The 13,535-nt window shown below is 48.4% G+C and overlaps 1 protein-coding gene across 1 annotated transcript in view; it reads right to left on the bottom strand.

Annotated features, from left to right (window-relative positions):
• The window catches only part of TNR (tenascin R), an 82,760-nt gene that overhangs the window by 37,501 nt on the left and 31,724 nt on the right, over positions 1 to 13,535 (bottom strand). Inside the window, exons 8-12 of the mRNA XM_007451365.1 lie at positions 4,678 to 4,767; positions 3,317 to 3,580; positions 2,436 to 2,705; positions 1,134 to 1,253; positions 76 to 222 (exon numbers count right to left, since the gene is read on the bottom strand). Of these exons, the coding sequence (XP_007451427.1) occupies positions 76 to 222; positions 1,134 to 1,253; positions 2,436 to 2,705; positions 3,317 to 3,580; positions 4,678 to 4,767 (891 nt within the window). The remainder of the gene's footprint in view (positions 1 to 75; positions 223 to 1,133; positions 1,254 to 2,435; positions 2,706 to 3,316; positions 3,581 to 4,677; positions 4,768 to 13,535) is intronic.

Genomic DNA, 13,535 nt, shown 5'->3' with positions numbered 1-13,535 from the left:
CGCTTTCCCTCTTCCGTTGGTCGCAGGTCCTCAGCCAGGGTCCCGACTTGGCCCACAGTAGGGAGACGTGCCCACCTGTGTGCACGAGAGTGCAGATCCGCTCGCTCTCCTCTCTGCCCCGCACGCTGCTGAGGCTGATTTCATATTCGGTAGCTGGGTGCAGCTTGCTGATGGTGAATTCTGTCACTGTGTTGGGCACCACCGAGCTGTCTAGCCGTCCCACTAAGGAAGAACAGAAGCCACAGGTCAAGTTCAGTGGATCCCGTATATACGCAGCTCATAATACAGGAGCTCCTGGTGGCACTCTTTTTCTCATGAAGCCAATATGGGTGCAAGGCTCAGCACCCAGTTGGGGGACGGGGAAGCTGGGAATGTTGGAACTTGAAGAGACCTTGCATGCTGATCCCACCCCCTCGTTATATAGGATCCCAGGAGCAAAGGAAAAAAAACCTATTTATTAGGTGGTTTTCTAACAAACTAGTCTTAAACAGTATAGAGGGAATGGCAGAAAAGAGTGGTCCATGCAGCCCAGAGACAGAGTAGTCTGGAAATTTATCCCACCTCCTCACTGGAAGTGATTGTACCCTCTACTTCATTAACAGTTCCACGTGCACCAGCAAGAACTGTTAGGATGCAGGTGAGGTCTGGGCCAACTTCCTCTGACTCCTAACTTGGCTGGAGTGGCCATAATAGGACCACCGTCACTGTGGTTCCCTCCAAGACTCCATCTGGCTCTGTGGTGTCTTTAGGCATCCCCTGGGGTGTTTAGCCTTGGACTTTAATTCTCTCAGAAAAGTGCATGTGACCCTGCCTCTTGGTAGACTCTTTTAGAGTTCTTTGTTTCTCGCTACACTGTCTGGATAATGGCGACCTATTATCATGGTTCACTCTACTGGTGAAGGGCCTGCTTTTTGAGTGAATGTAATCAAGCCTTTTGTGAGAGGAGCTGGTGAGTTCTGGACTCCTTGGCTTCTCCTCGTCAACCTACTCTCATTCTGATGCAGCATGCTGCAGAGAGGATGGAAATTGCAGGCAGGAGGGTGATATCCCCTGGGATATGCTAGTTCTCCCATAACAATCTTCATCCAGCTCCAAATCCCATTCATCTTTGAGAAACCAAGAAACTTTATTACCTTGTGTTGGCCGATATGATACTCGGTAGTAATCAAAAGACGCAACAGGAGGGCTCCAGGAGACCATAACCGAGTCCTTGGTCACATTGCTGATTGTGATGTCTTTGGGGGGATCAATTCCTAAAGGCCCCGGGTGGTTATGGGAAAAAGACAGGAAGCACAGTGTGAAAAACAAATTCCTATTTTGGGTAAGAGCTAATGGTGTCCCAGAGGGCAGACAAGACCTTACTTTATACTAGGGCAACCTTAGAACCATGATCAGGCTGAAGTCTCTCTTGAAACCTCATAGGAGTGGCCAGTGTCATATGTTCCTGGAGAATATTTTAACAACATGAAGTCAAGCTGTCAAGGTCTGTGCCTGTGCAGCAACTGTTACCTATCTGTAGGCCAACTGGGAAATTTCCTTTAAGTTTGTATGTTTTATTTTGAACTGGGAGTAATGGTCATTCTCTCTGGGGCAGCTTCTCTTGGACAAACCCAGCTCTCTCCCTATCTCTGTTAAGCAGCCGCCTTTTGTTCAATTTGGAAAAATTGCTCTTGACTATAGAGGGATTTCAGAGCACAAGTCCAGAACAAATCCACTTCCCTAAACTGTATTTTATTTACACTATATACTTTGGGTTTTTTTGACTACTGGAAGATTGCAGGGTCAAAACCAGCTGAGTGTTTAATCCACTTGTTCAGTTTATGAATTCTTGTAAGTATGTAAGAAACCACCCAAACACACATGTCCTCACCCACATGCACACTCACATTTGTGATTATATATGAGAAGGATGAGATACAAATGATCCAATTCAGCTGAGAGTACCTGTGTTTTCCAAACAACGTGCAGATCACCCCATTCTCAGAGTACCAGGTCCCTGTATGGTTGCATGCTAGTCGCATATGATCCTGAGGAAGCGTCATTCACATCAGTGAACTTACTGGACAGTCAAGAGATGGCACTCCAGAACAGGAACAGATGTCTCCTCACTGTAGAAGGGTTTCCCTCTTGGAGACTAGCTCTCTCCAGGGCTTTCTCCTAAGTTGGTAGTGGGAAGACATCTGGACCAATGCATTAAAGGCCTGGCCTCCTCAAGACATTGAGTCCACCCTACCTTCTAAATGGAAGTTTCCCATCTTATACATTTTGTGCGGCCCTGGAAGAGGTGGCTGTTTCAGAACAACTCATAGACGCTCTCTTGATAAATGAGGTGGTCCCTTACTCCTTGGGTGTTTCTCCTTGTAAATTCCATTGACTTGTTGAAGACTACTGTGGGAACCCCCCTCACCACCTGCTGTCAAGTCCTCCAGCCTTACCTGTGGTGATGGAGCCCATGATGGGCTCAGAGGTCACTGTGCCATGGACTGCCACCAAGTTCACAATGTACTCGGTGGCTGGCTGCAGGCCCATCAGGACAGCATGCCTCTTGGTGGCATCTAGAGAGACCTCCATCATCTCTTCCTCTTCATCCCGGGGGCTGTAGTTCAGAATGAGTCTGTCTGCTGGAGGGGATGGGTCACTCCAGGTGATGTTCACACTGGAGGAGGTCACGTGAGAAAAGTGCAAATGGGAGATGGGGCGGAAGCCTGCAAAGCAGAGGACATGGATGGTTCTGAAATCCACATGAGGTGGTGGGGCCACTGGGATAGAAGAGGCACCTGACTGAAGAGATCTCCTTTCCTCGCAGATAAGGACTATACCTTCACCTGTTGACCCAGAGCTTCCACATTCTCACTCTCCTGTTCTGTCTACTCTCCCTTCTCCAAGCCGTACACTGAAAAATGAATGCCCTCAGCAGTATAAAACCAGCATTACCTCTGAGTTATTCATAATACTGATCTAGGATTTAAAACCTCTATCCTGGAAGGAATTTAACATGATCCCATGGATCCTCAGAATGCCCACTGATTTTGTGCAGGCAGGGAATTATGAACAGAATCAACCACTGTGTGCAGCCTATAGGAAACCAGATACAAAATTTCAGGCATGCAGGTAGCCTTGTTCATCACCCCCTTTACCTCCAACCATTCCCTCTTGAGGTATTTATTAGTTTCTCCTCTATCTCTTCTTTCTCTACCTACATTCTTCCTTTCTCTAAAGGATATGGGGCATTGGAAGAGTGGGTTGCCTAGATGACCTTCTCACACTAAGATCTGTTGATCCCTGAACCCAGCTGAGATTTCTGCTGTCCTGGTACCTGTGAAGGCATCCACCGTGGACTCCAAGCTCTGCTGCCGACCCCTCTCAGCTGTAATTGAAATGATGTACTCTGCCCCGGGCTCTAGATCTGTCAGTGTGTACGAGGTCCTGTCCTTGGGCACAGTGACTTCGGAGGCGATCCCAGAGGATGGGGTGAATGTGATTCGGTAGTGGTCAATGGGGCCACTGGCCTTTGTCCAGATGAGGGAGATGGAGGTTTCTGAGGAGGCTGTCACCATAAGGTCTCGAGGACTGTCAAGTTCTGTGGATCAACATAAGTGGCCTATTTTACATAAGTTCCACAGGAGGGCCAGTATTTATTGGAATTGGACCCCCTGTGGATTTCTAAGCTATCAGCGGGTCTGCTGACCATGAAAATTGGCTTGTCACTGCTGACACTTATCTCACACTTTATTAAGCACCTTTCCTTTGAAAGATGGCCGGGGGCTTGGCATATAGATGAACAATCTGCAGGAAGGCATTAGTAACTCTAACACCACTGGAATACACCCACCTCTGGGACAAAGCTGGCTGCTGATTTTTAAGCTCTCCGTAATCATTTTCTCCCAGCCTTTCTCAGTAAACCAACCAGGGCAAAACAGGTACCACCGTCAAGTAGGGATATGCCATTCCTGGCAACCGTAGCTACCTCTGTTCCTGGTGCCATTTTGACTGACCTGGCCATCGTTGTGCAGGCAACAAGGTCTGAGGATTCCTGGGGACCCATGTCCATGTGGTTCTCTAGAGAGGTGGTCTATGCTGGACAACCTTGGGACAGGGATTGGTTCAAAATCCCCAGCCCAGCCCAGGCTGCTTGTACTTAAGTTACTAAAGTGACTTTGGAATTTGCCCGGGATTTGGAAGCAAAACTGCTGGATCCAGAGTAGCAAGGGTCTCAGTGGACTTCTCCATTGCCCTTAGATTGAATGGGTTGTTTCCATGTCTAGACCTTCAGCCTGTGGCTTTTCTGAGGGCTTCTGTCCTACACGGTGAGGAGTACCACATTCTGCCTGCTGTGGGGTGATCTAGAAGGGAATATGACTTGCTACAACTCCCACTTATTTGGGGTTTTCCACCTCTGCTCTCCACAGCTGTGGGCAGCCCTTCAGACTGTGGAGGACCACGTGCAGATCTGTGGGGAGAGGGTGGGAGTCCATCCTGCACGTCAGATGTCAGAGAGTAGGCAAAGGGAATCAAAAAGCTGCCGGTAGATGGTGTTCTTTGATGGATAATCATCACCTGGGGACCTGTTCACTAGGGGGCATTGCCTTCTGACCAGTCCTTGCTGGGCTAAGCTTCCGTGGCACCTTAGGCTTGCAGACTGTCCCGGTCTCCTTCCACAGCAGTCTTCCTACTCACCAGTCCTGGCATTCATGGTGGCTGGTATGCTTTGCTGTGAGTTCATGATGGCGGATATTCCAATTCCATACTCAGTGCCAGGCACTAGATCTGTTGGTAGATGCAGAAACAGACGTTATTCTGTGTGTGTCGTGTCAGGGATGGGGAAGGCTGGATGGAGGGAAGCAAATGACCTTAGGATCTTGTTCAGATCTTGTGTTTAATCCTTCCCGAATCCACTCCTATTTTTACCTATTAGGAAATCCCAATTTCACCACTTAGGAAATCCATACCAAGTCAACAGGACGAACTGATCAGTGCAGAGCTTCCCTCTTGCTGCTGGTCTCCTCGGGAGGGCAGTGAGGCTGCCCTTGTCAGTGACCTTCAGAACTGTACTGTGCTGTGCTGTGCTGTGGAAGGTCTCCCTGAGGTACTTAGAGTCTCAGGTTGGCTACAACTGGTGAAGGAATTTCTTGCTTACATTGTGCATCGGGGGAGTGCATAATCGAGAAGGACTGTGTGGACATAAGCCTTTAAAGCATTTCTTGAACATTGTGGATGACGACCAAGCTGTACCTTTTATAGACAGGGACTGAGGCCATGTGGGGACGTTTGCATCCTTTCTGGGGAGCAACTGTGGATGGACTGTCTCGCTGAGCACAGGGCTGCCAGGCCTTTAATGTAGGGGCATGCAGAAGCCCTGTTGCTGTGGGCTCCCTACCAAGGGCACTCCAAGCTGTGGATTCAATGTTAGGAAGACTTCCGGGGGACCTGAGGAAGCTGGAGAAAATGAAAAAAACTGCTCAACTACAGGGGGAAATTCTTTAGGGTTCAATATAAAGGACCTAGAATTATTTGGGGTGTCTCCCTACCCTCTCCCACATTCATTTTCAGATTAACTGGTTTGACTGGTATATTAATTTCCTATTTCTGTTGCAACAAATTACCACAACCCAATAATGTTACAGTACTGTAGGCAGAAGTCCCATAGAGCTAAAATGAAGGTGTCAGCAGGGCTGTGTTCCTTCTGGAGGTTCTAGGAAAGAATTCGTTTCTTCGCCTTTTGTAGCTTCTAGAGGTTGCCTGCATCCCTTGGCTTGTGTCCCCATAACCCATCTTCAGAGTCAGTGGTGTAACATTTTCAAATCTGTTTTTCTCTCTGAGCTCTGCTTCCCTGGTCACATCTCCTCCGTCTTATAAGGACCCTGGTGATTACGTTGGCCCCACCTGGATAGGACAGACAGCTCTCCCCATCTTAAGATCCTTAACCTAATTACATCTGTACTTTCCTTTTTGCCATGTAAGATGACATAGTCACATGTTCCAGGGAGTAGAATGTGGGCATCATTGGGGGCCTTTATTCTAGTACCAAACCCACATCAAACTCACCCTCATTTATTAGGACTGGAGCTGCAGGAATATGCAAGAAGATCCGATTATCACCTGTAGGGCCCCTCATTGTCTGCCTGAGTCCCTCTGGGAGGCTCTTTTTGGGGCCCTTTGTGGGCTCAGCAGAACCAAGGCCGATGATCATGCCGTTCTGCATTTATATAACATTTGTTTTGTTTAAAATACCTGACTGTATTTTGACTGTTGTTTTCCTCACAACCTTGTGAGGAAAGTGGGTTGGGGATCCCTTTCACCATCTGCATTAATCTCCTGTGGCTGCCATGACAAAGGATGACAAGCTGGGTGGCTTAAAAACAAAAGAAATGTATTCTCTCACAGTTCTGGTGTCTAGAGGGCCAAAATCAAGATGTTGGTAAGCCCACGCTCCTTCCAAAGACTTTATGGGGGGAATCTTTCCTTGCCTCTTCCTAGCTACTGGTAGTTGCTGGCAATCCTTGGTATTTCTTGGCTTACAGCTGCGTCACTCCAGGCTCTACCTCTCCTCTGTTGGTACGTGGTGTCTTAGTCTGTTTGGGCTGCTATAGGCCAGGCAACTTAAACAATACGTATTTGTTTCCCACAGTTCTGGAGGCTGAGAAGTTCAAGATCAAGGCACCGGCAGATTTGATGTCTGTTGAGCCCCAGCTTCCTGGTTCACAGACCATCTTCTCAATGTGTTCTCATACAGCGAAAGAGCAAGAAAACTCTCTGAGGTCTCTTTTATAAGGTCACTAGTCCCATTTATGAGGGTTCCATCCTCATGACCTAGTCACCTCCCATAGGCCCCCATTTCACATTGGGAATGAGGATTACAATATATGAATTTGCGGGGAGGGACACAAACATTTAGTCCATAACACATGTCATTCTCCCTGTGTGTCTGTGTCTTCTCCTAATCTTTTGAAGACACTGGTCACATTGTATTTAGGGCCCACCCTCATCTTAACTTGATTTCATCTGTAAAGATCCTCTTTCTGAATAAGGTCACATTCACAGGTTTCAGGTGGAAATGGATTTTTTTGGGGGGGGGAGGGGGTTGGAGGTGGGGGGGGAACACTATTCAAATCAGTAGTTATTTCTTTATAAAAAGAAACTATGGCAGAGAGTAAGTCTGTGACCAGCTGGAGATGGTCCCCAGGCTTCTGACCTCAGGGTTCAGGGCTTTTAGGACTGAATGCCTTATCCTTCCCTTCATTTCATCCCCTCCCTGGAGCAGCTGTGACTTCCCCAGGAGCCCTGAGGTAATAGGAATGATTTTGACAGGAAATGCATTGAGCAACCTTTCCTTAACAGCGGCTTGGATTAAGGAAGGTGAATGCTGCCTGGGAGCCAGAGGGTTCTGCACTCCCTCCTCACTGTGGCTTTCAGTACAGCCTGTGCGGTGAATCCCTCGTGCTCCAGTACGGCAGAACCTCCCAGGCCTTACTGACCAGGCTCTCTGGACAGAATGTCTTAGAATCAGCCCTCTTTTTCCCTTCTCAAACCAGCTCCATTCATTTCCTAACCCTTAGTTCTTTCTTTCTCTAAAGTGTCAATACTGGTGGAGGTAAACTTTGACTTTGAGGTCTGCCGTACTTACATTAATATTCAGGCTCTGCCACTTTCTACACGTGTAACTGATTACTTCACATCTTTGAGCTTCAGTTTCTGTAGAATGGGAAGAATAATAGTATCTATCTCAGAGGGTCATTGTGAGGATTAAGTGAACCAATGTGTGTGAAGAACGGTGCCTGGCCCATTGTGATAGTAGCTCATAGTATTATTACCTTATTATTACCTGGAATAGAGAACTATTCCAGGATTTTGAGTTGTTTTTTGGTGAGCCCCAGGAAGGTACAGGTTGGTCCTCGGCACACCTCTTGTCAGTTTGCTGAAGCTTAGCCTGTTGGCTCTGATGAAACCAGTGATTTAGGGAGTCCCGGTGTCAGTGAGGAGCTGGCCCCTGGCTGGGCCGAGTACCTATCACTAGAATGAGTTGGGTGATTGCAACACCCCAGATCCATTCAAAGCACACATTTATACCTGTCAGTATGTTCAGCGAGTCCCAGGTACATCCTTGGTTGGAGAAATTAGATTACCTTTGGGACATAAACTGCTTTTCTCAGACAACTGATTGAGACCTTCAGTTGCCTATGATGAAGTAGAAATTCTCCGACGTAGATGAAGGGTGACAGATCGAGGGAGGAAGACAGGAATTACATGTTGCCAAACGGATCTACCATGTAACGTTTTCATCCGAGTTTCTTATTTATGAAGCTTAAATGAAATGTTCAATAATTTACAACGGAATCATCTTCTCCCGGAAAAGTGCAGAGCAGAATTTAAAGTACTCTCTTCCCAGGCTTTCTGACTAGGTGATGTGGAAGTGAGACTTGCTTATAGGTTCCTGCCTGCCGCTTCCTTTGATTTTCAGCAGCTTTCTTCCTGTGCTACAAGTGAATCGTTGCTCTTTGCCCGCAGGTAAAATACACCTCTGCTGGAAAAGAAAATGCGTATCTGAGGCATACCCAGTACACTTATGTATCAGCACTTGGAGGACTCCTAGGGATTTCTCACTTTTTAAAGACCCCTTGCTCTCTACCAATGCTCACCTTATCTTTCCATCCAGCTCCTGCAAGTAGTAGCATATGAATGGCTCTGTTCCCTTTCTTAACAATAGCTCAGAAAATTCATCTCATAGAAAACCACCCCTCTGCATCCCTTATAGAACTTCCTTTGTTCAGCTTAGAGGGTGATGCTTTTCTCAACTCTTTCACTGCATATCCATTCTTCTTTGAATTCCCAAAGCACACAGTTCATTCACTCAACAGACATTACTGAGGGTGTCCTTTGCGCCAGGCACAGGGTTGTATACTGGGGATACCAGGGTGAGCTGAATGTGGAATCACCCTTGTCCTTAATGAGATAAAAAGAAATCTGTACTTAAGAAGGAAATTAATTACCTACTGAGCACCCATAATATGCCAAGCAAGGGGCTGCATGCAGTAATCTAGAAGAATAATGAAGAAAAAAGAGAGGGAAGAAAGGAGGGATAAAAATCAAAAGAGAATTTTAAGTGTCTGGTGGCCAGGAGGTCTATTATTAACTTTAGTCTCTTAGCGATTCATACCTGTTACCTCGTTTCGCCCTGCAGCTCTGCCAGGAGGGCCTTACTCATGGGTAAACAGAGGATCAGAGAAGCCCATTTCTTGACCAAGGTCACAAAGATAATGTACAATGAAACTGGGTTTAGAACCCAGGTTCATTGTTCTTTCTGGCACATCATAGCATGGTCCCTGTCCCTAAGAGTCTTACAGGCTAGGAGAGGGGAGTGGAGTAAGCACATTGGAAATTTGAAGGTGATTTTGCACTACACCACGGGCTGCTAACTAAGAAAACCATTTCAGAGTGGGGATGAGATCAGCATGGGCTGGAGTAGCCAGAGAAGGCTTTCTAGAGAAGGGACTTGAACCTTGAAAGCTAGCCAAGATTAGGAAAGGTTGAGGGACGACGGAGGTGTGGAATTTTCTGATCGGCAGGATGGGACATAGTGAGCAGGAAGAGATTAATTAGAGCTAGAGAGCAAGAGGAACTAGCAGATTCTCACCTGCACTGCAAGGACTGTGGGTGGGTGATAAAGACAGGATGACTCACTTCCCTCTGTTAGGAAACCTATTCTTCATGCTTCCTGCTGCTAGCAGGAAGACAGTGGGAGAAGGAGGCCCAGGAAACTGAGATTGCTGTGTCTTGCCAGCAGAAACATAAACAATACCCCTGGGGTCTGCAGGCCTGATTAGGCTCAGATGGCCATGCAGAAAGATGGACCCTTTCCGTCTCTGAATCCCTGGACTCATCCCCAGAATAACTGTGAAGTTCAAGTCTACCAAACTGGGGTTGGGGATTTGGTTGTCTCTAGTGCAGGGGTCCCCAACCCCTGGGCTGCAGACCCCTACTGGTCCGCGGCCTGTTAGGAACCGGGCCGCACAGCAGGAGGTGAGCGGCGGGCGAGCCAGCGGAGCCGTCATCCGCGGCTCACCATCACTCCCCATCGCTCGCATTACCGCCTGCACCATCCCCCCCACCACCACCATCGTCCTTGGAAAAATTGCCTTCTACGAAACTGGTCCCTGGTGCCAAAAAGGTTGGGGACCGCTGCTCCAGTGCATTTGAAGGACATCTGCCTTCAAAGGGAGGGGCAAACTGATGACCCTGTCCCCAAGGAGCTTGCACTCAGTCTCTTAGTTTTTATCACAATCATGTTATTATGTTGTTATTGTTAGCTTCCTTGCTGGTCTCCTCAGTAGACTCTTAGGTCTTTGGGTCATGGGCTTTGATTTTTTAAATATTTTAATTCAGTATGTCGTATAGTGAAAAAAAAATATGATGCACAGAAGCAGCATGGCGGGGGCAATGGTGGTGTTGGGAAGACTTCTATGAGAGAATATCTGAGCTGGATTTTGAAGGATCAGGGGACATTTGGTTGGGGAAAGGGCAGGCTGAGGGAATAACATATGCAAAGGTATATCTGGTAAAAGAACTCATGAAAACCAGGGACCTAATGTAGGGCCCCTCATAGGGAAATTTCCAGCAGGGAATTGGGGTACCAGACATTTCATAGATGGGGAGATATTTGGAGACAGAGAATCTTCTGGGAACCCCTAAAATCATACCAGATAGGCAACAATCTACTTTTCAATGTACTGAGATGTAAGCTCCCAGGCTCCGCATTCTGATATTCTTGGGGAATGGCAGATGCTTATCCAGGGTTCCCCGAATGAGTCAGGCTTTGGAGGACATCTCCCCACTTTTTGGGTGGGGATGATGTTCGAGCATCAAGAGAAGACTCTATGCTGACTTTAAGGAAGGGACTTGTCCTACAGACTTATATTTAAAAAGAAAATCATAACACCAAGGACTGTTCTCAGATGCACCTTTCTTGTTGCCAGTGGGATTAACGAGGAACATGGGTCTTCACCCCCTGTCCTACAGGAGCATCCCATGTCCGGGTCTTTACTGTAAACAAGCATTCGCTGCTGAAGAAGTCAAAGCAGAAACGGAAAAATTCCCACCTGGCTTTACTCTTGGTTCCCTTGCACCAGCCCTTTAATGCAGATGAGGGGACAGATGCCCTTACATGCCAGCTGTGAGGAGGAGGACGGCGCGGAAGCCACTGCCCCTTATCTCCTCTCTTCTGCTTGGGTCTCTGCAGCCCCTGGAAGGTGGCGCTGTGCTCAGAGGGTGCCTTACCAAAGTGACCGCTTGGAGTCACTGTGACTTCGCCCAAAGCAGGATGAGCACCATCTGGCCCAGGCCCCGGGCCCATTGGCTGACTCCTCCTCCTTAGAGGAGCCTGCAGGGCATTGAAGGTCTGGCACTCTGTCCGGAGCTTGTGCCCTGGCATGTCAGGGAGTGCAGACAGGGTGAAGTGAACGTCAAGTGCCTCGGTCAGCACTGATTTGCTAGCTGGACTCCTCTGGGGGTCTCGGATTTCTTCACGGAAAATCTTCCTGCGGACAGGCACCTTGCGGAGCCCACCTTCTCACCACGAGATCTCCATTTGAGCCCCAAGGAGACGATGAGGGATTTGGTAGAGGCCTCGGTTTCCTGTCCCCAGCAACCAGAGGCCTGGAAGGCGGCAATTCACAGGGCCTGACTGGGGCATGCTTGCACACATCAGCCTTGTGTGCAAGTGTGTGTGTGTGTGAGTGTGAGTGCGTGTGTGGGGGGTGTTGTGTGTGGCTGGCTGCAGGTCTTTCTTTTCTTGCGATCCATTGTTGCACCATGAAGTCTGTAGGGATCTCCATGCCTCTGGTCTTCCTAAGCCCTTGTGATGATTTTTCTGATTAGCACCTTGTTGACTGGAGATCCGGGTAGTCGCCGTGCAGAGAGGCAGCTGGTTGGGAAGCATCATCAAGAGGTGTGTAGGGGGCGCCCCATCGAGTGGGTGAGGGACGTGATGACCGGGCCCCGCAGCGGGGTTAGAGCCCAGTGCTCACGTGGCCATACTGGCCAGTTCCTTTTGCCCTTCTCCTGACCACAGGGGTCCTCAAGTGTGGGCTCCTGTTCCTGAGGGAGGACCAGGCAAGAGACCGTAGATGACTGAAGATGAACCCCTTTCCCCTGTTCGCAAAACAGTCCGAAGCCACAGGCTTTTCTGATGACAGGTTAGTGGAGTCCCCTCAGACAGAGACCAGGGCAGTGTTTATAATGTGCATTGGTCACAGGCAGGGTTTTGGTTTTTGGTTTTTTCAATCAAATTCCAGTCAAAGAATGAAAATTTCGTTCCTTTCCTCCTGCCTCCCTTCCTCCCTCTCTCCCTCCACTAGGAGTTTTCTGTATGGTTTATGGTTTTTCACTGCTACTCAGAAAACAGTGATGGTGCCAATTCCTGGTACATGCTTCTGGTTCTAACCTAGAGGGACCTTGGTGAGCCTGTAAGGTACATAACACTCGGGGACCCCTTTGGGACTCCAGGTATGGTTCACAGGCCAAGGAGACATGGTCCAGGCTGAGAGGCTGAGCCTAAAAAAAGACTTTATCATTAAGGACGCAGAAGCCACCAGAGCAGAGAAAAAAAATCATTGCAGACACCGAGTCTGTTGTTGAGAAACAAATTCACACTCCAGAGGGAGTTTGCTGGGCATTGCCTAGAGAGAATAATGGAAAAGAAATGTTTGGTATTCTGTGCCCCAGCCTGGTCTCTGTGTTGCAAACGGGGGAGGTACATGATGGAGGATGCAGTGGGGTGCGGTGAGCCCGCCGTGTGACTCTGAGCCCCAGAGTCAGGAAGGGCTTGCATTCCACAGCGAAGGGGTAAGTGGTGGCTGCAGAGATAAGGGCTTCTACAAGGAGTATCCAGTACAGATTCCATAGGACTTGAAGGACTTGGAGTCAGCTGGCTGTGAGAATAAAGGGTATATGTGAAGTTCTGCCTGGGAGAGGCCAGGTTGCCAGAGATCCAGGCTGAGTTTTGTAGGAATTATAAACAATAAAAGGTCAAATCGCTATTGAAGGTTTTCTATGTACCAGTGCTCAGATATATAAATGTATATGAGTTCATTGAATCCTCCCAACAACCTATGAGGTAGACATGATGTCCTTCAGACCAGGAAGCGGAAGCACAGAAATTGAAGAAATTTGCCCAAAGATGCACATCAGTGAAGTTGGTCTCAAGCCTGAGTGGGTGACTTCAGAAACCATGCTCTAAGTGAGTGCTTCTTGACCATTAATGTGCACACAAATCCCCCGAGGGGCTTGTAAAATGCAGGCTCTGATTCCACAGATCTAGCGGGAGAGGGCTCTGACATCTCCTGGGGTGATGCCCTTGCTGCTGGACCCCACTTTGAGAAGCAGGGTCTCCACTCTGTGCCACACTTATTACAGGGGATCGTCCCAAACCATCCGTTAGCTCACAGACCTCCTCCTCTGCCTCCTTATTTCTCCTCCTCTCCCGCCCCTCCTTCCCCCCCCCCCCCCCCCCCCCCCCCCCACCCCCGTTTGTAGCACTTTGC

The sequence above is a fragment of the Lipotes vexillifer genome, unplaced genomic scaffold, assembly GCF_000442215.2.
Source record: "Lipotes vexillifer unplaced genomic scaffold, Lipotes_vexillifer_v1.1 scaffold1113, whole genome shotgun sequence".
Lineage (NCBI taxonomy): Eukaryota > Metazoa > Chordata > Mammalia > Artiodactyla > Lipotidae > Lipotes > Lipotes vexillifer.
The sequence above is the reverse complement of the archived record's forward strand: the minus strand, read 5'-3'. Positions and strand labels throughout refer to the sequence as shown.